Below are 27342 nucleotides of genomic sequence, written 5' to 3' on the forward strand. Positions count from 1 at the left end.
TTCAGTGCAAAAAAAGTCACTTTTATTAACCAGATTCAAATCTTCCACTTTTATTTCTGATGAAAGCCTCCTTGGCATGGTGGAGATCTTGACCATCATTTCCATCTGTGTTACTCTCTGTTTCTCTTTTACTGACCTAACGTTGTTCTGTTGGGTTGAAGTCAGGTGACATACATGTAGTCTATCCATCTGACTAATCATTGAAATACTCGGCTATTCAGAAATTCTACACAAAGTTCCTACACAGAAAGCAGCAACGACTCAGTGTCTGTGTGATGAAATACAAAATATAGCATATAAATATTCAAAATATCTATTTTTTTTTTTCAAAAACAGCAAGTGGCTAAAGTTTAACTGACAAAAGAAGCTCCTTTCACAAACTGGGTCGATGAAAACTTCATACATAAACTGAATGTTTTACTGGAAATGTTGAATGTTAGATGACGGGTTGGAGTGTTTCTGACGGTCTGAACATGAAAAGCAGTGTGTGTGTGTGTGTGTGTGTGTGTGTGTGTTTGCGTGTGCATGTGCGTGTGTGTGTGTGTGTGTGTGCAGACATCTTCAGCTCTTGTTGCTTTGCAGCGACTCTATGAGGCTCCTGTTGTACTCGGCCACCTGATGGAAGACGTTCTTGGCCACTGAGGCGTAGTGACTCTCCTGAGATTTAGAGGCGATGACTGATGCTGCGGTGAAGGAAAGCTCAGCATGTGACTTCTACCACACAGAAATAAGAAGAAGAGGTGACAAAAATACTGTAGAACAGGACTGTCCTGCCTTTAATACATGGAGGAAACATCTTAGTGAGAACTAAACAATAAATGACTGGAAGAAAAACCTGAGGAAGCTCAGAAATGTTCCATAAAGAGTCACCTTGGTTCAGTGGAACTGGCTGATGTGTACGTCAAGTTTACATTCCTGACATTACCCTATATTAAATGTAATGACATTAAAGAACTGCGACAGACTGGCGACCTGTCTAGGGTGTCCCCTGCCTTCGCCCGAGTCAGCTGGGATAGACTCCCCCCCCCCCCGCGACCCTAATGAGGATTAAGCGGTGTATAGATAATGGATGGATGGATGGATGGACATTAAAGAAACACTTTTTTTTATTGTCAAGGGGAATGTAGGAAAAGTCTTCTGTCACTATGTACGATATTATCAACCCTCTGAATCCCAAAAACCATCAATTACCAAATGACACTTTTTATCAGATCCACAAACGGTAAAAACAGAGAGAACTGTCAGGTTACAGCTTTTCAAGGGTCCTTGAACACATCATGTGCCACTGGGTATCCACCAGAAAAAAACATAAATTGTGATATTTCATCGGAATCACTTTATTCAACATCTTTCATTTTTAAAAAATGCCAAAAATAAACAGTTTTTACCTCGTTTTATCAAAAATATTTCAATTCTCAGAAGCCAATACTGTTCCCAGTTCCCAGAAGCCAGTACTGTTTGAATTTTTTTTTTTGTTATTGTTTTTATGATTTAGGACATTATAACTGTGTCAAACTGAACCAAAAGACATTTCAGTTCCCTCTACTTCTAGCCATGGTTGTCCTGGTTGTATAGAAGTATAATTCGATATATTACCATTAAAATGAGCCCACAGCGAGTAGAAATGTTCAGAAACTGCTTCAGAGGGCTCATGTCTGTTTGTTAAGCTGATGTCCTGAGAAGATACACCATCCATACATAATGGTCCCTTTGCATCATGGTGTTAGAATGGTAGGGTGTAGCAGGCAGGGTGGAGGGAATGAGCTAGTCTGGTGTGTGCTGCTTTATGTTAGAAATAATAATAAACCTGTCTTAACAATGGAGGGGAAAAAGAAGTCTTACCAAAGAAGTGATGAGGGCTTTAAATATATATAAAGTGAAGACAGGTTTCTGAAGGATACACTCTTTCATCACAAAATTGTTCTGCTCCAAGTGCTGCCATTTCCTCTCCAGGTTAGCCAGCTGAAAGTTTACACACACAAAGACACACAAAGCACCAGATAAGCATGTTTGGAATAACACCATGTAGGAACATACAGCAGTAGAAGAGACTGGAGCACATGGTTCCTATTAGATCAGAACCTGTCACCATCGACTAAAAACATCAGTCAAATTAGCAAATGGATTTAGTGTTAAAATACATAAAATTAAAAACTATTCCTCATTCCCCATCGTATCTTATTATGTTGTCTGTACTTATTATTCAGCTCACTGAGTACTGATGTGTAAAATAAGGTCTAAAATAAATTCCTCCTTATAAATGAGATTAAAATGTGTTTTGCATTTTACACTGCTGTTCAAAAGTTTGGAGTCACTTAGAAAGGTCCTAATTTTTGAAAGAAAAGCAGTTTTTTTCAGTGAAGATAACATTAAATGAATGATAAATCCAGTGTATACATTGTTAATGTGGTAAATGACTATTCTAGCTGGAAACAGCTGATTTTTAATGGAATATCTCCATAGAGGTACAGAGGAACATTTCCAGCAACCATCACTCCTGTGTTCTAATGCTACATTGTGTTAGCTAATGGTGTTGAAAGGCTCATTGATGATTAGAAAACCCTTGTGCAGTTATGTTAGCACATGGATAAAAGTAGGAGTTTTCATGGAAAATATGGAATTGTCTGGATGACCAGTAGTGTGTATCAGTGTCTTAGTAAAGTGTAAAATCTACCTGAGCGTGAGTCTCATTTTCTTCCAGTTTGGTCTTCAGAGCTTCATATTTCTGGTTCATCTCCTCCAGCAGCTGTCCAAATGAATCTTGACACCGAGTCAGCGATACCTGGTCCTCCTGTAGCCTCTGAACCAGAAGGAGGAAAACATGGCTGGAGTAGATGCTTTACAGGTGAATTAAAAGACAGGCTGAGACTGGAAGGGGCTGAAACATCCACAAATACTCCTGTCATTATACAACACCGTAGTGTTTGTTTTTCTGCTGCTACCTTCTTCTTCTCCTCGGCTGTGTGCCTCAGGGTGTCCAGGTCTCTGTAGGTGAGCAGCTCAGATTCCATGGTGTTGACGCGTTCCTTCAGAGTGCTCAGCTCTCCTGTGATCTTCCCCTCCAGCTGCTGCACCTTCTCCAGGTCCTGCTGCAGACGCTGGGACTCTGGGTGGGCAAACACACAGATAACAGGGTAGCCGCTTTTTATTTTTATTTACCTTCTGCTGTATAAATCATCCTCAGATTAATCTCATCATCTTTCCCAACAACTGCTTTGCCCATTTTTATGGTTTTTTACATCAAAAATTCTAAGAAAATCCTATTTTGCACAAGTTCTGGCTGAAGTTTATATGTTGCTGGTTCATGAAATCAAATTTTGTGACACCAAAATCTGGTTATTATCCAACATCACTGGTTGCATGTTAGTAAATCAAGGATTTTATGCCTCTTTTGACTGTTTATTTTGTATTTTTGAGCTCTAAATAAGTAATTTTGTGCATTATTTTACTAAAATGGACTGCACAGTGGCTTGGTGGTTAGCATTTTCGCCTTGCAGCTAGAAGATCCCTGCCTTCCTGGGATCTTTCTGCATGGAGTTTCCATGTTCTCCCTGTTCATATGTGGGTTTTCTCCAGGTTCTCCAGCTTCCTCCCACAGTCCAAAAACATGCTGAGGTTAATTGGTGATTCTAAATTATCTGTAGGTGTGAATGTGAGTGTGATTGTTTGTCTCTATATGTAGCCCTATGATAGACTGTTACCTGTCCAGGTGTCCCCTGCCTTCACCCTCAGTCAGCTGGGATAGACTCCAGCCCTCCATGACCCTGATGAGGGTTAATTAAACGGTATAAAGATAATAGCTGGATTTTACTAGAACAGGCTACAATGAGAGAAAAATCCCAAACCAAACTTACAGCCTGTCATTCACTGGTGCCATATGTCTCTGTGTGTGTGTGTGTGTGTGTGTGTGCGTATGTGTGTTTGTGTGTGTGTGTGTGTGTGTTACCGACCTGTTGTCAGTCCTCTGGCGGTGCTATCTGATTGGACCACCTCTGTTTCTTTGCTGACCAGAACCTCCTGCATGTTCCTCAGCTCGCTGGCCGTGACCGTATCCACCTGACGTAGCCGCAACATGTTCTACGCACGCACACACACACACACACACACACACACACACACACACACACACACACACACACACACACACACACACACACACACACACACACACACACACACACACACACACACACACACACACACACACACACACAGAGTTAATCTAATGTGCCATGCTTTGTTGCTTCATTCTTTCCGCCTGTTTCCTTTTGTCTGACTTTACTCCATCTGTCTAGATGTAAAGAACATTTTTTAATCAATCTCTCCTCCTCCCCCTCCTCCTCACCCGGCTGCAGTGCTCCAGGAGTGACACGATGTTCTCCTGACTCTGGCTCATCCTCTCCTGCTCCTGAGCCCTGGACTCCTCAAATGACTCCAGGAACCCTGAAGGTCCAGAGGAACAGAGTTAGTACCAGGAAGCTCTTCATTCAGACACACTGAAGCTTTGGCGCCTCCTAGTGGCTGAAAACCCAACATGAGAAGCTGCTTTTATGCTCAAACTGACCAGCCTTAATGAGGGTTTAACCAGGATTTACTGTTAACATCAACAGCATTTAGTTCTACTGGAACTCACGGTCAATGTCTTCTTCTCTCCTCTTCATCTCCTTATATTTCTGTTGACACTCTCCTGATGGAAAAGAAGGATATAAGTCATATTAGTATTTAGTTAGAATGAACTGAAGGCCCCTAACCTACTCAATAGTGGATAAATGTCAGAGCAGCATGGTAAAATGTGAAACAGAAACCAAATTGTATTGATTAGATCCTCAAGTCAACATTGATCGGTTAAAGAAGAAGCTGGCAGCAGATTTTTACCCTGAGCTGCCTCTGAGTCCTGCTCCAGGTGTCGGATCTCCTCTGTGATCTGTCCGGTTCTGTCCCTGATCTCTGTAAGCCTGAACACAATAAAATTAAAATAAGTTTCAAGTAGCAGCCAGCTAATCAGTGAACAGAAATACTTACTGTCTCTCCATGCTGGCGATCTCCTGGTTGTCCTCCTTCACCTGGAAAACACAGAAACAGCTGAAATCTCGTGCTTTTGAAACCAGATGTATACCTGAATCCTTCATTACCCAGGATGATGCTGCACCCTGTCCAATTCATTCTTATCTCTCAAAGTTTTAGGCTTTGTCAGTGCTGTCTTGTCAACATGCCAGGAATGTTAGGGAGCACATTTTATTTGATAGTGGAGATGTTTATAATCTAACCAGCATTATGTCCGCATGACTATAAGGGAGGGAGTGTAGATGAACACCTGAGGCATGTATGAGTGTTTGAAGGAACAACCATTTATTCATTTTTATGTCAATTAAACCTTTTTTTTTCAAAGATATTTTTATTGAATTTTTCCATAAATATATGGTACGGATGTATAGTAGTGACAGGAAGTTTATAAAATACACAGTCAGCTCAAGACAAGAAAGATAGTCCTGTCCATGCACAGTAGGGAGACAGTAAAAACACAACACAGAACAAAAAGCCTTATCTAACCCCCCCCAGCCCACCCATCATTTCCAAGCCAGACTTTTACATAGAATAATCAACAGGACAAATAGATCAATTGTACATAATTCCTGGAGAGATACAAATAACAGCTGGATGTCAGGTTCCAATCTAAAAAGGTAAGAAATAAATAAAATAATAATAATAGTAAATAAATAAAGTGAACTAAAGAAATAAATATATGTATAAATTATGAACCCACACATTGACCAAAAGGAGGCATCAAAGAGAGAACTGATTTATACACTTGGTATTGCTGACGTAAAAACAAGGAACAAAGTGTGAGTAAGGGGTCCAATCTCTAGCTAGTTTGAAGGTTATGAAAGTATTCCAGAAAAGGTCCCCACACTTTTTGAAACTTTTCTTTGGAATTACAAATTGAGTAATGTATTTTTTCAAGGTTTAAGCAAGACATAACATCTCTCAACCACTGAGCGTGAGTGGGCGGGACAGCATCCCTCCACCTCAGCAATATTGCACGTCTGGCCAAGAGAGAGGCAAAGGACAGAGTTCGGCATTTAGCAGGGGTCAGGCGCGCATCGATATCGTCTGCGCTGCCAAAAAGAGCAATCAGAGGGTCGGGTTCCAAGTCCAAGCCGACAATTACGGATAGAGTTTGGAAGACTTCCCTCCAGTATTTCTCCAAGCTAGGACAACTCCAAAACATGTAAATAAGTGAAGCATCCTCTTGCTTACATTTGTCGCAGCAGGGATCTACATCTGGGTAATAACGAGACAATTTTGATTTAGATATATGGGTCCTGTGTACAACTTTGAATTGCAACAAGCAGTGTCGGGCGCAGAGAGAAGTTGAGTTAACCAACTTAAAAATGGTGTCCCACATGCCCTCAGACAAGGTTAGATTCAGATCTTGCTCCCATGCAGTTTTAATGGTGCTGAGTGGGGCCTGGCTTATGCTGAGCAGTTTATTGTAAATAATGGAGACTAAACCCTTGTGTGATGGTTGTAAATTAAGAAGTGCCTCAACAATGTTCACATCAGGTGTCTGAGGGAAGTTTGGTATCTGACAGTGGAGGAAGTGTCTTATTTGTAAATACCTATAAAAATGAGACTTTGGGAAACTAAACTCTCTAGCCAGATTCTCAAACGATACAAAACCGATATCCGTGAAGAGGTCTCTGAAAGGCTCAATACCCAGTCTCCGCCATTCCTGAAATGTTGGGTCCAGTAGTGAGGGTTGAAAAAGATGGTTGGCGGGAATGGGACTCGAGAGGCAAAAATCAAGGAAGCCAAAGTGTCTCCTGAACTGAGCCCACACTCTCAACGTGTGCCAGACAACTGGATTGTCTATGAGTTTATTTGATGGGAAAGGGGATGGAGATCCAAGAAGTGCTACAATAGAAAAGTTTTTAGCAGAACCCAACTCCATTGCCACCCATGAAGGGCAGTCAGATCGATTATGAAAATGTGACCAAAAAGTAAGACAGCAGATATTGGCTGCCCGATAATAAAAACGAAAATTGGGCAGCGCCATGCCCCCCTCTCCTCTAGGTTTCTGGAGATGGACCTTATTTAGCCTAGGGCGCTTGCCCTTCCATATATAAGATGATATAACAGAATCTAATGTGTCAAAGAATGATTTAGGAATGAAGGTCGGTATTGATTGGAAAATGTACAGAAATTTAGGGAGAATATTCATTTTGATGGAGTTAATTCGGCCAACCAAAGATGTAGAAAGGGGTGACCACTGTGTCAGGCACCATTTTGTGTGGTTTAGTAGATTGAGAAAGTTTTCTTTGAAAAGGTACTTGTGCTTTTTCGTGACTGTAATACCAAGGTAAGTGAATTTATTTTCCACAATCCTAAAAGGGAAGTTGGAATAGTCTGATACCGGCATCCCCTCACTGACAGGAAAAAGTTCAGATTTATTTAAATTTAATTTGTAACCCGAGAACTGGCCAAAATCTTTCAGTAAAGACAACATGGCAGGTAGGGAGGTATCTGGACATGAGATAAAACTCAACAGGTCGTCTGCATGTAAGGCCACCTTATGTTCCACTCCATTCCTCCATATGCCAGAGATATTCTTGCAACTGCAGATTGCTAATGCCAATGGTTCTATGGCCAAGTCGAATAGTAGAGGGCTTAAAGGACACCCTTGTCGGGTTCCCCGATGGAGGTTAAAGGGTTGTGACAGCTGAGAGTTTGTAAGGACCGCAGCAGTGGGGCTTGAATATAATAATTTGATCCAGGTGAGAAAATTCGGGCCAAAGCCAAATTTTTTTAAAGTCACGAATAAATACACCCACTCTATCCGGTCAAACGCTTTCTCTGCGTCCAGAGAAAGGATGCATTCAGGAGCCACACCAGAGGGGAGATACAAAATATCAAATAGCCGACGAATGTTAAAATAAGAGCACCGATTTTTGACAAAGCCCGTTTCGTCTTCAGATATAACAGACGGTAAGATATTCTCCAATCTTCGGGCTAGAACTTTAGCCAAAATTTTAACATCAACATTTAATAATGAGATCGGCCTATATGAAGAGCACTCCATCGGATCCTTGTCTTTTTTTGCAATAAAAATGATACATGCTTCATAAAATGATGTTGGAAGCTTGCCCTGCTTGAATGAGTCAGACAGCACTGTGCTTAGCTGTGGTGAGAGTAGTGAGGAAAATGCCTTAAAAAATTCCACGGGAAACCCATCGGCGCCTGGAGATTTTCCTGACTGCAACGAGGAAATAGCAATATCTATCTCCTCTTTTGTTATGGGTTCGTCTAATCTCATTTTACTGTAGTGGGAGAGCGTGGGAATATTTAGCTGGTTCAAAAAATTATCCATTAATATAGTATTGTTCGAGGATTCAGAGGTGTAGAGTTGAGATTAGTAATTCCTGAATGTGTCATTGATCTTTGCATAATCTGAAGTGACGTTACCATCCTCCATTTTAATATTCGTAATATGCCCCTTTGCTTTGAATCCTTTCAGCTGGTTAGCTAGTAATTTCCCCGATTTTTCACTGTGGATATAAAACAAACTCTTACTTCTCAAAAGTTGGCGTTCAATGTGATGAGTTGAGGCCAAATCAAATTTGATTTGAAGCTCCACTCGCATTTTGTGTAAGTCTGGGTTTTTAAATTGAGCATATTGTTTGTCTATTTCCTTAATTTGTTCAGCTAATTCTAATCATTCTTTGTGGGCCTTTTTTTTCAGATTTGCAGTGTAGGAAATAATTTGTCCCCTAAGGTACGCCTTAAGAGCATCCCAGACTACTAGAGTAGGTGTATCTGGGGAGATATTTGTTTGAAAGAAAAAGGATATATGTTCTTCCATGCATTTCACAAAGTCATTGTCTGACAGGAGAGTCGAATTAAAACGCCAGTGTTTTTTAATTTGAGGAAGGTCAGGTAGCGCCAGAGATAGTACAACAGGAGCATGATCTGATATCACTATGCCCTGGTAAGCACAAGAACCCACCAATGGTAACAGTTCATTGTCAATGAGAAAGTAGTCAATCCTAGTGAAAGTATGGTGGACGTGCAAAAAAAAAGGAGTACTCTCTCTTGTTTGGATGAAGGAAACGCCACACATCAGAGACACCAAAATCAGACAGAAAGGATTGAATAAGTGAGGCAGACCTACTAACTGAGTCTGGGTTGAGAGAGGAACGGTCCAGCACAGGATCTAACCAGCAGTTAAAAATCCCCCCCCATCTCCTGTGAAGCTAACCTGCTTAAACAGCTTCTCTAACTCCTCCTTAGGGGAACTCAGGCTCTTCTGCTCAGCCTCCATGGCGTCCCGCTTCGCCTCCAGCGCTGACAGGGTCTCATGAAGGCGAACCACTTCCTGCTTTATCTGTGAGTGGGACAGTTCCTGTGAACAGGAAAAAGTCACATTAAACAGCTGCCATCACCATTCTACTACACAGATGTGGGATTCTTCTGAACATGTGCTTTTCACTCCTACTTTTCTGCCTCTTTTCCACACTTCATCTTCATTTCCCCTCTCTTTCTACATGTCAGACACTCTCTCTCTGTCCTGTTTTTAACCCAACTCACAGCTTCATAGTCCTCCTTCCTGGTGATCAGGATGTCCAGCTCCTCCTGGAGAACAGTCAGCTCCTAGAAAACAAAAAAAGGAGACAAGGAGGAGACAAGATGGAGAAATGAGAACATGAATTATCAGCAGTGCTAAACTAGGAGTATAAGTAATACTATGGATGTTATTAGTAAATGACCGATTCATATTCATGCTCACACCCCTTAAGGGAAAAAATGCTGGCAGATTTGATTCTGTCAACAGCTGACATGAATCCGTCTGTAGCTAATAATTAATGTCATTGTTCTTCTTCATACCAACAGGAGGGTGAAACTACAGTTGTACCTGTAGCAGCTCTTCATTGGTGGTTGTCATGGTGAAATATTTCTCCTGCTTTGCGGCGGGCATTGCCTGGATGACTTCGTCAGCGACCCGTCTCTCCCTCCGGATCTCCTCCTCCATCGCCCTGATGGCCTCCTCTCTCCTGCAGACACACAGCCGGGTGGAGGAGATGGAGTTTAGTTATTTCTTTGCTTTTAATACAGATTAAATAGGGCAAAACAGGAGTGGATGCCTGAGGTCTTACTGTATACCATCACTTCTCTATTTATTTACTGAATTTAACAGGGACAAAGCACAGTGCATGAATTAATGCTCTTAGGTATAAACACAATATATGTATACATGCAGGACTGTTGGGCAGCATATAGGCCTGGAATCAGCAGGTTTCCTCCGTGTTTCAGCCACTAAAGCTTTCCCTTCATCCACACTGAGACATTTCTCTCCACGGCATCCATCAGTGCTGTATGGATTCAGGTCAGGGTTTTAGGAGGTTCATTCAAAAATTTAATATTTCTCCTGGACAGTGAACCCCCAGACTCTGATGTTCCTACTTCCATGCTGCAGCTGGAGTTCTCCACCCTAATGTTCTACCAGCAGATTCATGTTGGTTCAATTTGGACTCATTCAAAGAAAAAAAACCTCTTTGTGTCTTTGTGCTGCCCTCCCATACTTCACCTCCTTTATAGACTCACTTTCTTTTCTTCTGTCAAAGGTCCTTGGGAATTTTCTCTTCTCTCCTGTCTTCTTCTTTCATCTCCTTATCCCTTTCTCTCTCCTCCCACCTCATTTAAACCCCTTTCACATCATCTTTCCTTCTAATTCCCTTCCAGTGCTGTAAATCCTCTCCCTTTGTTTTCTGTTTCCATAAGCCTTCAATTAGTCGCTCACTAAGAAAATGTTGTCATTAAAGTATTATTTAAATTTTGTTCAAGTACTAGTTTGTATTATTAATGAGAGAAAAGGCTTACAGATACTTGTCAACAGAGTAAGACAGAAATAAATGGTTAGCCAGCAGGAACAGTCCCTACCAGCCCTCATTTCCTTGTTTTACGAGGAACAAGGGTCATTTGCTGTGCTGGCTGCGTGACGGTGACAGGTGAGTAAAAGTCAACCTTAGAGTCAGCAGAAGCACAGGTAAGCGTCTTCACTTCGTATTCATTAGCACAGAACAGAGACAGAAGAAGATTAAATTCTGAAAGTGCTTTTAATATCAGTAGGAATAAATACCGTGACAGATGTAGCAGAAGTTAAAGGTGAGTCAGTTGAGCTCATAAAAAGGAACATGTGAGTTTATTCTCCTCTGAATTTCAGTTTGAAGAACTTCAACACGTTTGTTTTTTCCATAAGTAAGAGATTCAGTCTAGTGTAGGAGTTTCTGTGTCCTCGATGACTAACTAACACACAGATGTCATATACTCTGTACTCTGGCCATAGTTTTATGCTCAAACGTGCCAGCAGACTTCTCAGTTAACACACACTGATCAGGACCACAGGTTTTCTTTACTGCTGTGGATATTTGCTTTCAAAGAATGAAAATATTTCATCCTAAAGTAAGCTAAATCAGACACCTGCACAGAAAGAAACTGTTACTAAGCTAAAAATATCCATCACTGACTGATTTCTTCTGGTAAAACAAAGTCTATTTTCTCTAAACAGAATTAGTACCCACAGTATTTTGTATTTGTTTCTTCTCAGTGCAGGATGATGGGAAGGCTAACTCTCCTCCTGCTGTGGCTGACTGCAGTGTTAGTGATGAATATAATGGGAAATACTGCAGAAACCGTGGAAGTTGAACCCGTACGATAAGTTCTAATCATTACCATTGATGATTCATATTTGTGCTTTGAGTGTCTGTATGTGTTTATGTGTTCTAACGACAGACTAACCCTAACCCTGCCCATCCATCTGCCCATCAGCTGGTAAGAAACTTCACCAACCAGTTTCTAAAAGTCATCCCTCCTAATGACAGCAACTCCAGTGTTACTAAACTGGTGATGGACGGGAACCTGATTTCTCTGAATGAGATGGACCAACTGGCTCTAGCTAGCTATCCCTCACTGCTAGAACTCCACCTGGAGAGGAACCTGATCACTGCTGTTCCAGCCGACTACTTCTCTGAACTCCCTCACCTCAGAGTGCTGTCTCTGGCCAGGAACAATATCAGCAGGTCAATAAAAAAGCTAACTAAGATGATAACAGAGTGTAATTCCATACTACATCACGTGACATTTGCTAAAACCTACAACTGATCATGGATATTGTTGGGTGTTGTCGTAGCCTGGACCCTGAGGCTTTCTCTGGCCTGGATGTCCTGACAGAGCTGGACCTGTCCTTTAACCTGCTGACCAGTCTTCCTGCACAGCTCATCAGAGGGCTAAATGACCTACAGGTAAACTGCACATGGTCAAAGAGAGATGAAGAGTGAAGATGATCCAGTAGACACCTCAGGCTTTCAATAGGAATCATTTCCCTTTGTGACACAGCAGGACAGACTGGTTCCATTTCACAGAAAAGACTGAACATTTCTCTTCAGCAGTGTTCTAATGACTGTTCCTGAAGGGTTTGGGTATGCAGATGCAGGATTCTCAAATCTATGCAGGATGAATTTTTGTGTTTTTTGTGAGTTATAATTAAATATTCAAAATGGCAGCTGTGTGAACAATAAGACTATTATGACGATAGTGATCCAAGAACCACCCATTGATTCAACAATTTTGAGTAAAATTATTCACATCCAAGCAAAAAAACACATTTCTTAGTCTTGAAATAGCTATGGGTTCATACTTCAACTGAAGGGTCACCACAATGGCAAAAACTGATATGCATATTTTTTTTTAAAAAAGATGTTCACTACAGTTTGTCTTGAACAGTTACTTCACCATATTTTAACAATGAAGTTGCCATCTTCAAACTCTTTTTCACTAGATCCGGTAGCTGCTGTAGCTCACAAAAGTAGACTGTTCCCCACCTTGGTGTGGTTGTAGCGTATGAAGTAAGGAGGCATCAAGTCAAAGGCATGCAGGTGCCTTTGACTTGACTTGAAAAATTATCTGTCATAATACCGTTGGGTGCTAAAGTTACATTTGAGCCGTCGGCCATTTTTTTTTTTGTCCGTTGCCAAGGGCAATTTAGGCAAAATTTAGCTCGGCATATTCATGAAATCACTTAAGCATACCATAAATGTCAAAAAAATGCACTATGCCATAAGCTGAAGAGAAATGCCTTGGGATGTCTGCTTTCTAGAAAATGGAACCAGTCTATGACTATATTCACACACAGATTCTTTTGGTTGACAGGAATTAGGGTAACATGCCAATCTGATCCCTGCATCAGTAGGGAAGGAGAAGGAAGTCCTTTTTTCTTCTTCTCGTTTGTTCTATATAGTGAAATACAAGCTTATTGAGAACCTTTGTACTGCACAGGACGACCATACGATTTTTTTTGCAATGAGATACTTTCCCCAAATCATTAAGCCCAACTGTAAACCTGGCCAAGTAAAAAGTTTTCCATTACATGGACTAATCCTTTAACCTGTCTGCTCCCATCAGATGCTGAACCTACAGGGAAACCCCTGGAACTGTTCCTGTCCACTGCTGAGCACCATTGGAGAGAATACCGCAGCACACCTGACCATTGGTAGGAAATTACATTGTACAGTTTTAAAGCTGAGCAACAACCTTTATCTAGGCTGGTTTACAATTCTTAAATTTCCTAATTATTTTGAGGGCTACATATTTAACTATGGATGAACAGCAATGAAATGATACAAAAATCCTGGGGAAAATACAACTATTATTTTATCCGAAAGAATGTAAAGAAAACTAAAAATGGTAGCTTACTTGCAGTTTCTCTGTCATTTTCCTCATTTGTTATGACAAGTGTGTTATGCAAACATCAGTGCTGCAAAAAGTGGACATTAATTTACCTAAACCTGCAATTTTATAGGAAGAGAGATCAAATCTAATTCAAAATGACCACTATAAAAATTTTCAAAATTCTCTGAGCCTTATGAGAACAGCACAGCTGGTCTGGGCATTTCAAATGAATCCCCAAAGGCATCAATAGTATTATTTCTCTCAATCTTAAATACCAGGTCAAAATGCTGGAATCAGGGAACACCTGAAAACCCAAACGCTTCTACGCCTGTTTAGATTCTGACTACAGGTCAATGTCTGGGTAGATCAGTTCCTCCAAAAACCTCATGACCACACCAAAACTAAAACAGATCTGTCAGCTCTCTCTCTGAAGCAGTTACTGCCCTCAAAACCATCTAACTGTGGTGATACTGATACTACTGCAATGCCCTCCTCATCGGGATCCCAGCAAAAAGCCTCCAAAAGCTTCAACATGTGCAAAACACCGCTGCCAGGATCCTGACGAGGACGCCCAAACATGCCCACATTACACCTGTTCTCCGTAACCTCCACTCGCTTCCAATCTCAAAACGCATCCAATACAAAGTCTGTCCGCTTGCCTACCAGTGCATTAATGGACACGCCCCGGACTACCTTTCAGAACTCTTAACCCTTCACTCCATCTCCAGACAACTTCGATCCACCAAACCCAACCTTCTGTTCACTCCAAGATCAAACCTGGGCGACAGAGCGTTCCAGACAGCTGCTCTTGAACTGTGGAACGCATTACCACCACCCCTGAGGGCCCCACAGTTCCTGGAGTCATTTAGGAAAGGGCTAAAGACATTTTTATTCAAGTTCTAACATGTTGCTATTGTTTTTGAAATGTTTTATAAATGTATTTTTTGTACTTTCCCTATTGCAGCACTTTGAGATTCTGTATGTAAAGTGCATTATAAATTAAAGGCATTACTATGATTACTTAAGCACAGAACATTCACCAAGTATATTGGGCTTATAAAGTGTCTTTCTCCACAGGGGGACCAGGAGTCATCTGTGCATCTCCAGAAAAGCAGGCTGGAAGCAGTCTTTTGGAGGCTACAGCTCTGTTTTCTGCATCGTCACTACCCACCATCACTACAGATCAACAGCTGTCAACATCAGCCCACTCTCAACAGCCAATCACTATCCTGAAGACCACACTGTCATCAGGCCAGAACCACAGCACCAGCAAAGGTATGTCAAAGAGAAACGTAGATGTTCCGATTCTTCAAGCTCTCTTCTCTTGCACATGTAGATGAACAAATAGAACATAAGCTTAACAGAGTGCTGTCGGTTCTCTGTCTCCACCCTCTAACCCCACCTAGACCGGACACCAGCGCTTGGGAACTCATGGAAGTTCACAGTATGTGTTGCAGCCTTGGCAGTAACAACCTCCATCCTCATCGTATGTGCCATCAAGGGCCCTTCCTGGTATAAGCTCTTCGACAACTACCGCCATCGGCGTCTCCAGCCAGAGGACGAGGGGGAGGACGGCATGGTGTCCACAGTGTTCTCAGACATAGGAAGAGACCTGAACCACCAGACATTCACTTTTGAGCAACAGAATGGGCAGATAGGGAAGGAAGACGAGGAGGATGGGTACTTTGAGGATCCATATTTCAGGAGAGATGAGTGACATCAAGATAAAGGGAGGAGATTGTAGCAGAACCAAGACAAGAAGATGCAAACAGCAAACATAAGGAGCTTTTCAGCTTTCCTTTTCAGTAAAAGGAAAACGTGTCACGTGTGTTCTGTAAAACTAGGAGGACAATGAGGGACTGTTTTATAGCACCAGTAGAGCATACGATAAGGGACATGCAGCATACATAATGTTAGGTCCTTAACCTGAATAAAATTAGCTCACTATTTATTTTCCACAGACTGTCAAGTATTAAAACAGTAAGGGTCACTAAAACCAAGCTCAGTGGTTCCTACTGGAAAAACTTTTTGCACAGTTTCAACACATTTCCTCTGCTCCATCGCACCAAGACAAAAACACCTGAAGTAACTACCATAACATGGGCGACCTCTGGGAGCGCTATGAATGTGTTTTTCTTCCAGTGGTTCCTGCAAATGATCAGCTATAAAGTCCTATAAGTTGTGGTGAAAACTGGCCAGAATGTTAGCAAAGCCTCATAAAAGGCAGGAAGACTGTAAGCTGGTGAACATGGATAGAAACAATATTCCTTTTAAAATACTTTAAAAATGGCTTTGCAAGTTTTTTGTGAGTAGAGGAATGCACTTGGCATGCTTTTTAGAGCACAATGACATACACAATGTATTTTAAGGAGTGACATTTAATTATTTTTTTAACATATTAGTAACTCCACAAGGTACCTTTAAGATTACACTCCAGCTTGTCAATTATCTCTGAAACTGCAAGGCGGTTTAGTTAATTAGCTGTTTTCCAATGCAGGAACTTGTGTGTTATTTTGTTGGTTTCTGAGCAATCCTAAGAAACTGAAGGATAGGTTTTTACAGTGACTGATTAAACTTGGAGAGGACAACAAATGCTATAGTTTCTGCTCTCTCAATGTCAAATAGCAGTCTTCTCTAAAATTGTCTATATAAACTAAAATAACAAACCCCTATTGTTCTACTTCCTATGTGCTCATGGAACTGGGATTATGTCCACTAACTACTGCTGAAGCTGGTACGTCCAACACTGCAATAAAAACAGACAGCCTGAGATGGCCAATTAGGTGGCTCTTCCTGAAGAAGTTCATGTCACTTTGCACCTGTCCTGAGATCCAGCAGTGGAAAGCCTCCTAATGTTTGCTCTTCAGGATGTGATGCAGAATTGGTGCTGCCCAACACTAACCCTAACCGTCTTTAACTCCTTCTAGCTTCTTGGTCGTTAGTTAGATATTGCACTTTTGAATATCAAAAACTATATTGCACTTTTTGTGTATCAAAAGCTGGGACAAATATTACATCTAACTTAAATAATGTAATTCCTGAATATGAACCTGTGTCTTCATGTGTAATAAACGAAACAACACTTGGACTTACTCTCTCCTCTCAGTGAAGATGCTGTCAATGCTCTCTGCCTCACTGTCATTCTGGGCTTTCAGCTGGAAGGGAAAGTAAAATTAATTCTTATTATATTCAGTCCAGTGGACCAAGTCTTTTACACCGTTTACATGGTGCACTTACAATATTGTAGTCATTGATCATTTCCTCCATCTCTGTGTTAGTGTTGAGTTTGTCCACCAGCTGGAAACACAAATAAAGGATTTAGAGCAGGGGTGTCAAACTCATCTTAGTTCAGGGTCCACAGTCAGCCCAATTTGATCTCCAGTGGACCGGATCAATAAAATCACAGCATAATAACCTCTAAATAACCACAACTTCTAATTTTTCCTTTGTTTTACTGCAAAAATGTTCACATTGAAGGAATTATCTTTTTACAAAACATAATGGACTACCTGAAATTTCTTAAGAAAAATAAGTTCAATTTCATCAACATTCAGTCTCAGTTTATTATTTCCACATTACAACTTCCAGATCACAGAGTGTCTACAAAGGAACACAACATTTAGTCACAGCTACCTGGAACTGATGATACAGTATTTCACTTTATGATCAAAACGATAAAAGTCCGACAAAAAAAAGACAAAAAACAACAAAATCAAGACAAATTATAACAAAAACGAGACAGAAAATCACAAAAAATCAGACAAAGGACACAAAACAGACAAAAAGCAACAAAAAAATGGACAAACGACAAACGAGACGAGACAAAAAAATTACAAAAAGAAAATGACAAAAATGAAACACAAAACATCAATTAAAGCAAAACACAAAATGACAAAAATAAGACACAAAACACAAGTGAGACAGAGACAAATGACAAACGCCAGACAAAAAACAACAAAAATAGGACAAAATATTACAAAAACGAGACACAAAACGACAAAAGCGAGAAAAAATGAGACAAAAAAGTTACAAAGCGAGAAAAAACTTACAAAAACAAGACAAAAATTATACAAATGAAATAAACAAGACAAAAAATGACCAAAAGGAAACACGAAACGACAAAAACACGAGACAAATGACAAAAAAAGAAAAAACAAAAACAAGACAAAACATTACAAAAATGAGACACAAAATGACAAAAGAACAAAGAACAATCTAGTATTTTACTTTATGATCAAAACAACTTGTCATGGTCTAGAAATCATTTTAAATTTATACTTGTACTAATTTACAATCAGCAGTTAATGTCTTCTCTGGAATTTTTACACTTTGAGGGCTGGATTGGACCCTCTGGAGGGCCACTTTTGGCCCAAGGGTCGCATGTTGGACACCCCTGACTTAGATAAACAAAAAATACAAATGAGACTATGAGACTGTGATAAGGACTGCGCTATCCAATAGGAACCACATCAGACTCATCAAACACACTATATTACAGCAGTTAGCTATTGAGAAACACCACTAATGTTAACATGAGTGTCAAAATAGAGAATACACACACCAAAAGATTACGTCACATATGTGACGTAATCTTTTGGTGTGTGTATTCTCTATTTTGACACTCATCATCACTGCTTCAGCTCAACACATAAAATGTAAAACATATGTGTTCCATCTCTTGTACTGTATTATGCATGATGTAGGAGCTGAAGAGTAACTTCCATCTGCTATACATTAATAAATAATTGGAATAATTTATTCAGATAAAAGTGATGTTTGCAGTTGCTGTTTACCATGTTGTAGTCAGCGAGCTGCCCTTGCAGATCTTTAATTTCTGCTGCCAGGCCTTCAGCTCTGCAGTGGACACAAGACAAAAATCGGTTGGAAATATGGGGATTTTATGCAGTGTTAAGCTACATTTCTAACTATTCTTTAATCACAAACATTGGCACTGTCAGCAACAAAACACCACCCACCTCTTCTCATAGGACAGGTACACAGAGTTCTCCTGGTTGTAGTTGTCAATCTCTTTGTGCAGCTTGCTCGTCTCTGTGGTCAACTCGTTGATCTTACTCCTGAAAAGAAAACCACAACATTCACTTTTAATTTACAAAACTGACCAAGATTATGTTAAATTCTACACATCGTCACCTTCCTAAAATAACGGCCTAAGTCATTTTTTGCCAAAAGTTTATTTATTTTTTGTCTAAATCATCTCCTCGTGATCCTGGCCCCTCTGATAAAATCGCCTAGGTCCTCAGTTGAACAGATCATGTGATTCTAACCCTTGTAGTATAACGGCCTAGGTCAAGGTTCAGTTTTTTTGTTTCCTGAAAAAATGACTTAGGCCATTATTTTAAGAGGGTGTCGATATCGTAGCCCTTCTGGAAAAAGGGCTAAACATGTTTTATATGGCGAATGCTTCTTTTGTTGGTTTGCTTCCTATTTATCACTTAAATCAGGGGTCTCCAACATGAGGCCCGCGGGCCAAAAGCAGTCCTCCAGAGGGTCCATTTCGGCCCACGGGAAGACTTTGCAAAGTGGAAAAATTACAGAGAAGACATTAACTGCAGATTGGAAATTAGTAAAACTATAAATTTAAAATAACTTCTAGACCATGACAAGTTGTTTTGATCATAAAGTAAAATACTAGATTGTTCATTGTTCTTTTGTCTTGGTTTTATTATTCTTGTATTTTTTTGTCTGACTTTTGACATTTGTCTCATGTTTTTGTCGTTTCGTGTTTCCTTTTTGTCTTGCTTCAGTTTTTTGTCTCATTTTTGTCATTTTGCTTTATTTGTTGTTTTGAGCATCGTTTTTGTCGCTTTGTGTTTTTTGTCTCGTTTGTGTTGTTTGTCTATATTTTGTTGTCGTTTTGTTTCTCGCTTTGTCATTTTTTGTCTAGTTTGTGTCATTTATGTACAAACTGTACAAACGTGTTTTGTGTTTTGTCTTTTTTGGCTCGTTTGTGTCATTTGTCAATTTTTTTGTCGCTTTGTAATTTTTTTGTCACATTTTTTGTCTCTTTTTGTTTTGTTTTGTGTCATTTGTCTCATTTTTAAAAGAATTTTGTTTCTCCCTTTTGTCATTTTTTTGTCTCGTTTTTGTAATATTTTGTCTTGTTTTTGCTGTTCTTTGTCTTTTTTTGTTTGACTTTTGTCGTTTTGATCATAAAGTAATATACTCTATTGTTCAGTTCCAGATAGCTGTGATTAAACATTTTGTGCCTTTGTAGAAACACTCTGATCTGTAGGTTGTACTATGTAAAATGATAAACTGAGGCATAATGTTGTTAAAATTTCAGGTTGTTTATAATGTTTTGTAAAAAGATAATTCCTTAAATGTGAAAATTTTTGCACTAAAACAAAGGAAAAATTAGAAGTTGTGGTTATTGAGAGGTTATTATGCTGTGATTTTACTGGTCCGGTCCACTGGAGATACGATTGGGCTGAATGTGGAACCTGGACTAAGATGAGTTTGATACCCCTGACTTAAATCTTACATTCAACTTTAAACTTAGGTTAAATGTCAGAATATAGTACGTTGAATCTGAGTTTAACATTCAACCTTCTGATCTTTAGTCCAAATCCATGATATGATAGTTTGTCTATATACAACACACTGACCTGTCATTTCTACTTCTAATGAACATAAAAATATAGTCAGTAACAGTATGTTTGGGTTACCTGAGAAGGCCCAAGTAGTAGGACTTATCCAGGATCTGTCTCTGAGGTCCTTTTGGGAGGGAAATGGGGGAGGAAGGTATAAATAGAGACAGATGTGCCGTGGTGTAATGATTATGCTACTTCAGATTATGGTGACATAGAAATAAACTAGAATCCATGCTCCATGTGGAAAAAGTGGCCTGCTGTCACACTGAACAGACCTTTAATTCCAGTCTTCATCCCACTGAGCCCCTGTTGGGTGACAGGCCTGTCGGTGACTTTGATCTGAGCTGACAGGACTCCAGGAGTAGCGATGGGGATTCCTCCTCTCATGCCAGGATGACCACTGGTACCTGGAACCATCTGAAGAAAAAAATGCAAGGATTAAACTCTGGAATACCAGGTTTCTATCTGATTATTTGTGGGAAAACACTAAAAATTGAAGCTGGTTATAAACTTTGCAACATGAAAAGACCGCCTCTTATTCTAAAGGTGTGATGAAGTGCTGAATAACACTAGTTATGTCGGGATCACAAATGGAGTTGATGGAGAAACTTCTCAGGAATATGGCACCATAAATGCGCACAGGGTCTACAAAGACTTTGGTGTTACATTTTCCTAATATCTAAAAGCTCAGATGCATTCAAGCTCCTGACAGATTACCCCAGTTGCAACACGAATAGCTGTAGGAGGAGGTCGGACAGCTGTTGGGGGTCTTCCAGCACCAGGGACCACAGATCCACTACGGCTCATGGGCCGGCCCATGCTGGAGGGAGGCCGCTGACTCGCCATGATGCCTAAAATCAGTAAACACAGTTAACAGAAACACAAATCACACATCTGGAGCTGCTGTGGAATCAACCTTGCAGTGCTGGTCAGTATGTCTGCAGTATGGGTCTGGAGGACAGTGAAACATGCGACTAGAAATTTGCTGGTTTGAATCCTAAAACATAACATTAACAACAGTGGACCCCAAAAATTCATATATATTTTTTAAATCTCTCCCCCAATTCGCTTTCAGTTGGCTAAACACACTGTCACTGATCCTGCTCTTAACACACAAATCACACAAAAAGAAGGTCTGCAAGGTCTGCACAGAGACAAAAAGGCAGCAGAGGTGAAAAGACAAGAAAATGTTCCTCTTCTGTCACTTTTTTCACACTGCAAACCCTTCAGCAGACAGAACAAATACGCTCTCTCTACTTCGTTTTTTTCTCATTATGGATGCAGTGTTGCAATCATGCAAAGCTGCTGATTGTGGCGACACACACTGAACATCGTCTTTAGAGAACAGAGCCAGCTCAGTCTGTGGCTGCCCCAGGGATTCTACTGAGGTGGTGGGGGAGAGGAAGGCTAGAATCCATGCTCCAACTATCACAGACAACACCTCCCACCCTCTGCATCAGACTGTGAGCTCCTTAAACAGCATCTTCAGCGACAGACTAGTACACCCCAAGTGTAAGAAGGAGCGTTTCCGCAGGTCGTTTATTCCAGCATCTGTCAGACTGGCACGAAGCCATTCATGCTTTTATCAGCTCAAGACTGGACTACTGCAATGCACCCTGTATTGGCATCTCCCAGTCATCTATCAGCTGTCTGCGACTCGTACAAAATACTGCGGCGCATCTTTTAACAAACACCCCCAGACGTTAGCACATCACTCCAGTCCGTTATGCTCTCCACTGGCTTCCAGTTCAGTAAAGAACTCTTTTTAAACTTTTTTTGTTTGTCTTTAAAGCTCCTAACGGTCTTGGTCCACTTTATTTATCTGAGCTGTTAAGTAGTGATGTGTCCTTCTGTGTTGAGGCTTCGAAGCGTGTCGTGTAATCCGGGTATTTTTTTGTGAAGCGCGAATCGAAGCTTGTGTTGATGACGTATGTGGTGACGTTCGAAGCCTCGCGAACCGGTCGTACCACATGACTGGTTCAGGAAGTTGTTCGCAGGTTTGACGTGCGATTCAAAATATAAGGGGCAGTGAAACGCAATGGATTCCCCCTGTTCACATTTTGTGGACTTTTGCCTGCTGTAAATTTACTTGCAATCGGTTTGAGGCTCTTTTTTCCATGGAGTCAGCCAGAAAGAGACGATTCTCCCCTTTCTGGGAGCACTTTGACTTGATTTCTCCCAATAAGGTAGGCACATAGCACAAGTGAAATGTAATATGAGTAACTATGACAACACCGCACATCGCTTGTTCCAATTTCTTTTTTCTTTTCTTTTTTTTTTGTATTTTAAAAGGTGAAGTGTCTGTAGTGTTCCAAGGAGCCAACAACAACAGCTCATCTATGCTGAGGCATTACAGAGCCCTGCATGAGAACAAGGAGACCAACCAAGGTGGAGCAAGCTCAGGTAAGGCATTCTAGGATGCAATGATAAGTCAGCAAAAAACCCCCAAGAACATAGAATGATATGTTTGCATTATAAAACAATAATTTATATTCTGCATATTACTTGCTTGTAAATATAGATATAACCAAATAGTGCATTCATTTTGTCATCAGGACAGAATGATGTGAATGAGGCCTTGGTGAGCATAGTCACTGAGGATTCCCAGCCCTTCTCTATTGTGGAGGACAAAGGGTTCAGGAAGCTTGTTCAATCTTTAAACCCTAGCTATGTTCTGCCCACAAGACAGGTACGTATGTGAGCACATGAAGCTTTTTTTCACCATTTCCCCATAACGGCCATTCTAAGAGTGGTCTTTTCTTTTGCCCCTTTTAGGCTCTAAAAGCTATGGTGGAGAAAAGATACAAGGAGTCCAAGGAGAAAGCCAAAACCATGGTCTCCAAGGCAACCTCTGTTAGTTTGACGTCCGATATGTGGACCTCGATAAACACGGATGCATATTTGGCGGTGACGCCCCCTTTCATCGATGCAAGTGCTGCTTTGCAGTCCGCTGTTTTAGGGGTGCTGCATTTCCCCCAGGCCCATACTGCTGAAAATCTGGCCAGCGTTAAATCGGCACTTATGTCTGAATGGGGTATCACCAACAAAGTCACCTGCCTGGTGACTGATGGTGCTCCAAATATGGGGGCTTGTGCCAGGGAGCTTTGTTTACGTCACACAAATTGTGTGGCGCATGCTTTGAATTTAATTCACATCTTCTGTCCACAAAAGTCTCTGGACCAAAACCCTGTGGTTTCTGACATCCGTGCAAAGTCCAGAAAGATAGTGGGCTATTTCAAGAGTAGCACCACTGCAAAGTAGTGCTGGGCGATATGGAAAAAATCATATATCACGATATGGATTATTTTAAATCACGATAACGATATATATGACGATACACCACAACAAAGTATGCTTTCAGTTATTCTCTGAAAAGTTTGACAAAAATTTCATTGCTTACTTTTCTCCATGAAAATTTAACCTGTTGCTAGGGCTGGACCCGAATATTCGGTCCCCATGGTGGTATGCGGATATTAATTTTGAGATCCGAATATTCGCCCCCTACAAACAAAGAAACCACCTGAGTCCCAGCACTGTAGAAAAATTTCTATTTTTGAATAAAAATAAATAAAATGCTGTCCCTACTTTGTTTTTCAGGTTGTCACTAGCAACACAAGCACAATCACAAAACAAGTAGCACAAGCACATAAAATTTTATGTATATAGCCCTTATAATTAAAAATATCTAAGCACTTTACAGAAAACCAGAACCTGACCCCAAAAAAACAGTCCAGCTACATATCTCAAATCTCTCCCCAATTTGGTTCCACTTCCCCCTTTATCGCTGCTATCAGGAAAAACAGACATTATATTAAGTATATTACTTGTCTATTGGCATTATCATTTAAACACAATTCAAAGCTTCACATAGCAAAGCCAATGTGTCATTATAGTCACGCTGCCTGTTCTATTTGTCCACTTGATGGCGCAATGAAGCACCATGAAGCTTCAACCCATGCATGAACCAAGTGGATGGAAAGCCTCACCATCACTACTTTTAAAGACCAAAAAAAGAGCTCTGAGGTCTTCCAATCAGCAGCTGCTTGAAGTACCCAGGTCTAAATACAAACACTGGGGTGACCGGACATTCTCTGTAGCTGCACCCAGGATCTGGACCTAGCTCCCCCCGACATGCACCATCACTGACCTAGGTCTTCTTAAATCACAACTCAAAACCTCTTGTTTAACATGGCTTTTCATACCTAACGACATGGTGACATTTTGTTACTTTTATTTCTTTTAGGTGTACATTTTAGTGCTGTTTTATTGCTGTTTATTTTATTGTTTTATTGCATATTTTACAGGCTGCACAGTGGTGTGGTGGTTAGCTCACTCGCCTTGCAGCAGTTCATGTCCTGGCCTTCCAGGGATCTTTCTGCATGGAGTTTCCATGTTCTCCCTGTGCATGCGTGGGTTTCCTCTGGGTACTTCGGTTTCCACCCACAGTTCAAAAATATGCTGAGGTTAATTGATTATTCTAAATTTGCCCATAGGTGTGAATGTGAGTGTGATTATTTGTCCTGTTTTAAGTTACTACAGTGTTTTTAAGTTATTCTCGTTTTCACTGTGAAGCACTTTGGTAGCCCTTTGCGCTGTTGTAAAGGGCTATAGAAATAAACTTTGATTGACTGATTGTACATATTAGAACTTCATTAGTCTCCCTCATTTACGGCTGCATTTCTTCCTCTTTCATACACACTCCACTGACTTACGTGCAATAACTGCTACATCCTCATCCTCTTGTATATAGTGTTCTTAAAAATGTTATCTACAATGTTCTCTGCAAACATTTGCGCTTAACATATTCTTCTGTCTTCTAAGCTGCTGTAACAGTGTGGGATCAATAAAGCTGATCTTATCTTTTATAAATTCTGTCAACAGCTGAAACCTTTCCAGGTTTCTTTTGCTGTACGTGTCGCACGTTGAACAAGTTAGGTAAAGTTGGCAAGATATTCACAGATTCGGACTTCCGGCATCAATAACTCACCAGATATACGTTGTATAAACATAAACAATGCCTCTTTCAAATTGTTGTAAGCTAGACAATGTACTACAAGGCCAGTTTTATCAAAAGTCGCTGTCTTTCAAGCTGCAGAAATAGCACTGATGTCTATGAGCAGCCGGCTGTGCAACGAGTGAACAGGGACCGTCTGCAAATAGCAAAACCGCTGCAACAGCGAAGAGAGACACTACACAAATATTACATTACTTAACTTTTATACACTGTAGTGTCACCAAATTTACTGGAGCCATCAATTGTCTCCTGCTGGTCATACTACAACTCTTGGTTTGATACTAAATACAAAATCTGAATTTTAAGGAATTTTCATTATTGTCTTATTATTTTATAAGTAATAAAATTCAATAACTTCACTGTTATACACTGTAGCGTCACCAAATTTACTGCAGCCATCAGTTGTCTCCTGCTGGTTATACTACAACTCTTGGTTTGATACTAAATGCAAAATCTGAATTTTAAAGAATTTTCATTATTGTCTTATTATTTTATTAGTCATAAAATTCAATAACTTCACTCTTGTGCTCTGTAGTGTCACCAAAATCTTTGGAGCCTTCAGTTGTCTCCTGCTGGTCATACTACAACTCTTGGTTTGATGCTAAATACAAAATCTGAATTTTAAGGAATTTTCATTATTTTATTATTATTTTATTAGTAATAAAATTCAATAACTTCACTCTTATATACTGTAGTGTCACCAAATTCACTGGAGCCATCAATTGGCTTCTGCTGGTCATACTACAACACTTGGTTTGATATTAAGTACAAAATTAGATTTTTAAAAAAAATTTATTGGTCATAAAATTCATTAACTTCACTCTTATACCCTGTAGTGTCATCAAATTCGCTGGAGCCATCAGTTGTCTCCTCAGTCAGGAGACAACTGATGGCAGCAGCGAGTTTGGTGACACTACAGTATATAAGAGTGAAGTTAATGAATTTTATGACTAATAAAATAATAAGACAATAATGAAAATTCCTTAAAATTCAGATTTTGTATTTAGTATCAAACCAAGAGTTGTAGTATGACCAGCAGGAGACAATTGATGGCTCCAGTAAATTTGGTGACGCTACAGTGTATAAAAGTTAAGTAATGTAAAATTTGTGTAGTGTCTCTCTTCGCTGTTGCAGCGGTTTTGCTATTTGCAGACGGTCCCTGTTCACTCGCGGCACAGCCGGCTGCTCATAGACATCAATGTTATTTCTGCAGCTCGAAAGACAGCGACTTTTGATAAAACTGGCCTTGTAGCACATTGCCTAGCTTACAACGATTTGAAAGAGGCATTGTTTATGTTTATACAACGTATATCTGGTGAGTTATTGATGCCGGAAGAGGCCGGAAGTCCGAATCTGTGAATATCTTGCCAACTTTACCTAACTCGCAGAGTTGATGTCTCACTAACTGAGACATGTCCAATCTGTGCACATTTGAGGATGAATCGTCAACCAAAACACTCAAATGACAACCAGACAAACATGATCCTATGCAGCACAAGCTTATCCAGAACAAACTGCAACAGGCTCATGTTCTTCCAGAGCTTGATGCAATAAAGATACAACATATTTACCGTAGACGTACCGTTAGCTGCTAAAATGTTAGCCATGTCAACACTGGATTAACTTCATACTGACTGGAATCAAAAGTGTTAGCTCTGTAGCGTTCAGACAGCGTGTCACGTTGCATTATTTCTTGACTCTAAACGCAGACTTTCCCGTTTGCTAACGCCGTTTCTTAGCTTGATTTACAAATGCTAACACTATTAGCTGAAGGTTCAAACGGCGTTAGCTCGTTACCACGGAGCTGACTGGATAAAGTAGCCGTAGCTTCGTACCTTTATATCTCGAAAATCTCCAACCGAAGCAGTTTTACAGATAGATGTTCTTAAAGAAAAACAAAAGACAGAAACGCTAGCTAAATGAAAAGTTAGCAGCGCCGATTGATGTTGACGTTACCCCAGTAACCGTCTTCTTCTTCCTCTTCAGCTACAATCA

At 40.3% G+C, this 27342-nt stretch overlaps 2 protein-coding genes across 4 annotated transcripts; one reads left to right on the plus strand and one right to left on the minus strand.

Annotated features, from left to right (window-relative positions):
- ift74 (intraflagellar transport 74) lies at positions 1-27330 on the minus strand. 3 transcript variants are annotated; one of them, XM_055007271.1, is made up of 20 exons: positions 27183-27330; positions 21051-21184; positions 20609-20750; positions 20409-20457; positions 18699-18797; positions 18516-18576; positions 16960-17019; positions 16816-16877; positions 9911-10049; positions 9586-9648; positions 9257-9400; positions 5023-5063; positions 4876-4955; positions 4634-4687; positions 4346-4443; positions 3951-4077; positions 2943-3106; positions 2675-2800; positions 1843-1962; positions 1-714 (listed from the first exon to the last, which is right to left on the minus strand). In XM_055007271.1, exons 2-20 carry the CDS (start codon positions 21177-21179, stop codon positions 562-564), a joined length of 1911 nt encoding a protein of 636 aa, XP_054863246.1. In that variant the 5' UTR covers positions 21180-21184; positions 27183-27330; the 3' UTR covers positions 1-561. The 3 variants fall into 3 exon arrangements, with proteins under 3 accessions (XP_054863246.1, XP_054863245.1, XP_023120826.2); XM_055007270.1 differs by lacking the exon at positions 27183-27330 and adding an exon at positions 23734-23861; XM_023265058.3 differs by lacking the exon at positions 27183-27330 and adding an exon at positions 23734-23754 and having other exon boundaries at positions 1-677; positions 1902-1962.
- LOC118469945 (leucine-rich repeat-containing protein 19-like) lies at positions 10995-16810 on the plus strand. The gene is made up of 7 exons (XM_035945859.2): positions 10995-11041; positions 11603-11704; positions 11824-12074; positions 12185-12296; positions 13456-13543; positions 14800-14997; positions 15129-16810. The coding sequence occupies exons 2-7, from the start codon at positions 11609-11611 to the stop codon at positions 15437-15439; spliced, it is 1056 nt and encodes a 351-aa protein (XP_035801752.2). The 5' UTR covers positions 10995-11041; positions 11603-11608; the 3' UTR covers positions 15440-16810.
- Positions 27331-27342: the final 12 nt, after the last annotated feature.

The sequence above is a fragment of the Amphiprion ocellaris genome, chromosome 22 (genome assembly GCF_022539595.1).
Source record: "Amphiprion ocellaris isolate individual 3 ecotype Okinawa chromosome 22, ASM2253959v1, whole genome shotgun sequence".
Lineage (NCBI taxonomy): Eukaryota > Metazoa > Chordata > Actinopteri > Pomacentridae > Amphiprion > Amphiprion ocellaris.

Excerpts from the sequence above, each read along its gene's own strand:
- ift74 (XM_055007270.1), bottom strand. Across the intron at positions 18,798-20,408 it reads TACTACTTGGGCCTTCTCAG|GAGTAAGATCAACGAGTTGA; the intron begins GTAACCCAAACA and ends TTTTCTTTTCAG. Across the intron at positions 4,688-4,875 it reads GGACTCAGAGGCAGCTCAGG|GAGAGTGTCAACAGAAATAT; the intron begins GTAAAAATCTGC and ends CTTTTCCATCAG.
- LOC118469945 (XM_035945859.2), top strand. The coding sequence starts at position 11,609 with ATGATGGGAAGGCTAACTCTCCTCCTGCTGTGGCTGACTGCAGTGTTA. Across the intron at positions 12,075-12,184 it reads GCCAGGAACAATATCAGCAG|CCTGGACCCTGAGGCTTTCT; the intron begins GTCAATAAAAAA and ends GTGTTGTCGTAG. Across the intron at positions 14,998-15,128 it reads GAACCACAGCACCAGCAAAG|ACCGGACACCAGCGCTTGGG; the intron begins GTATGTCAAAGA and ends AACCCCACCTAG.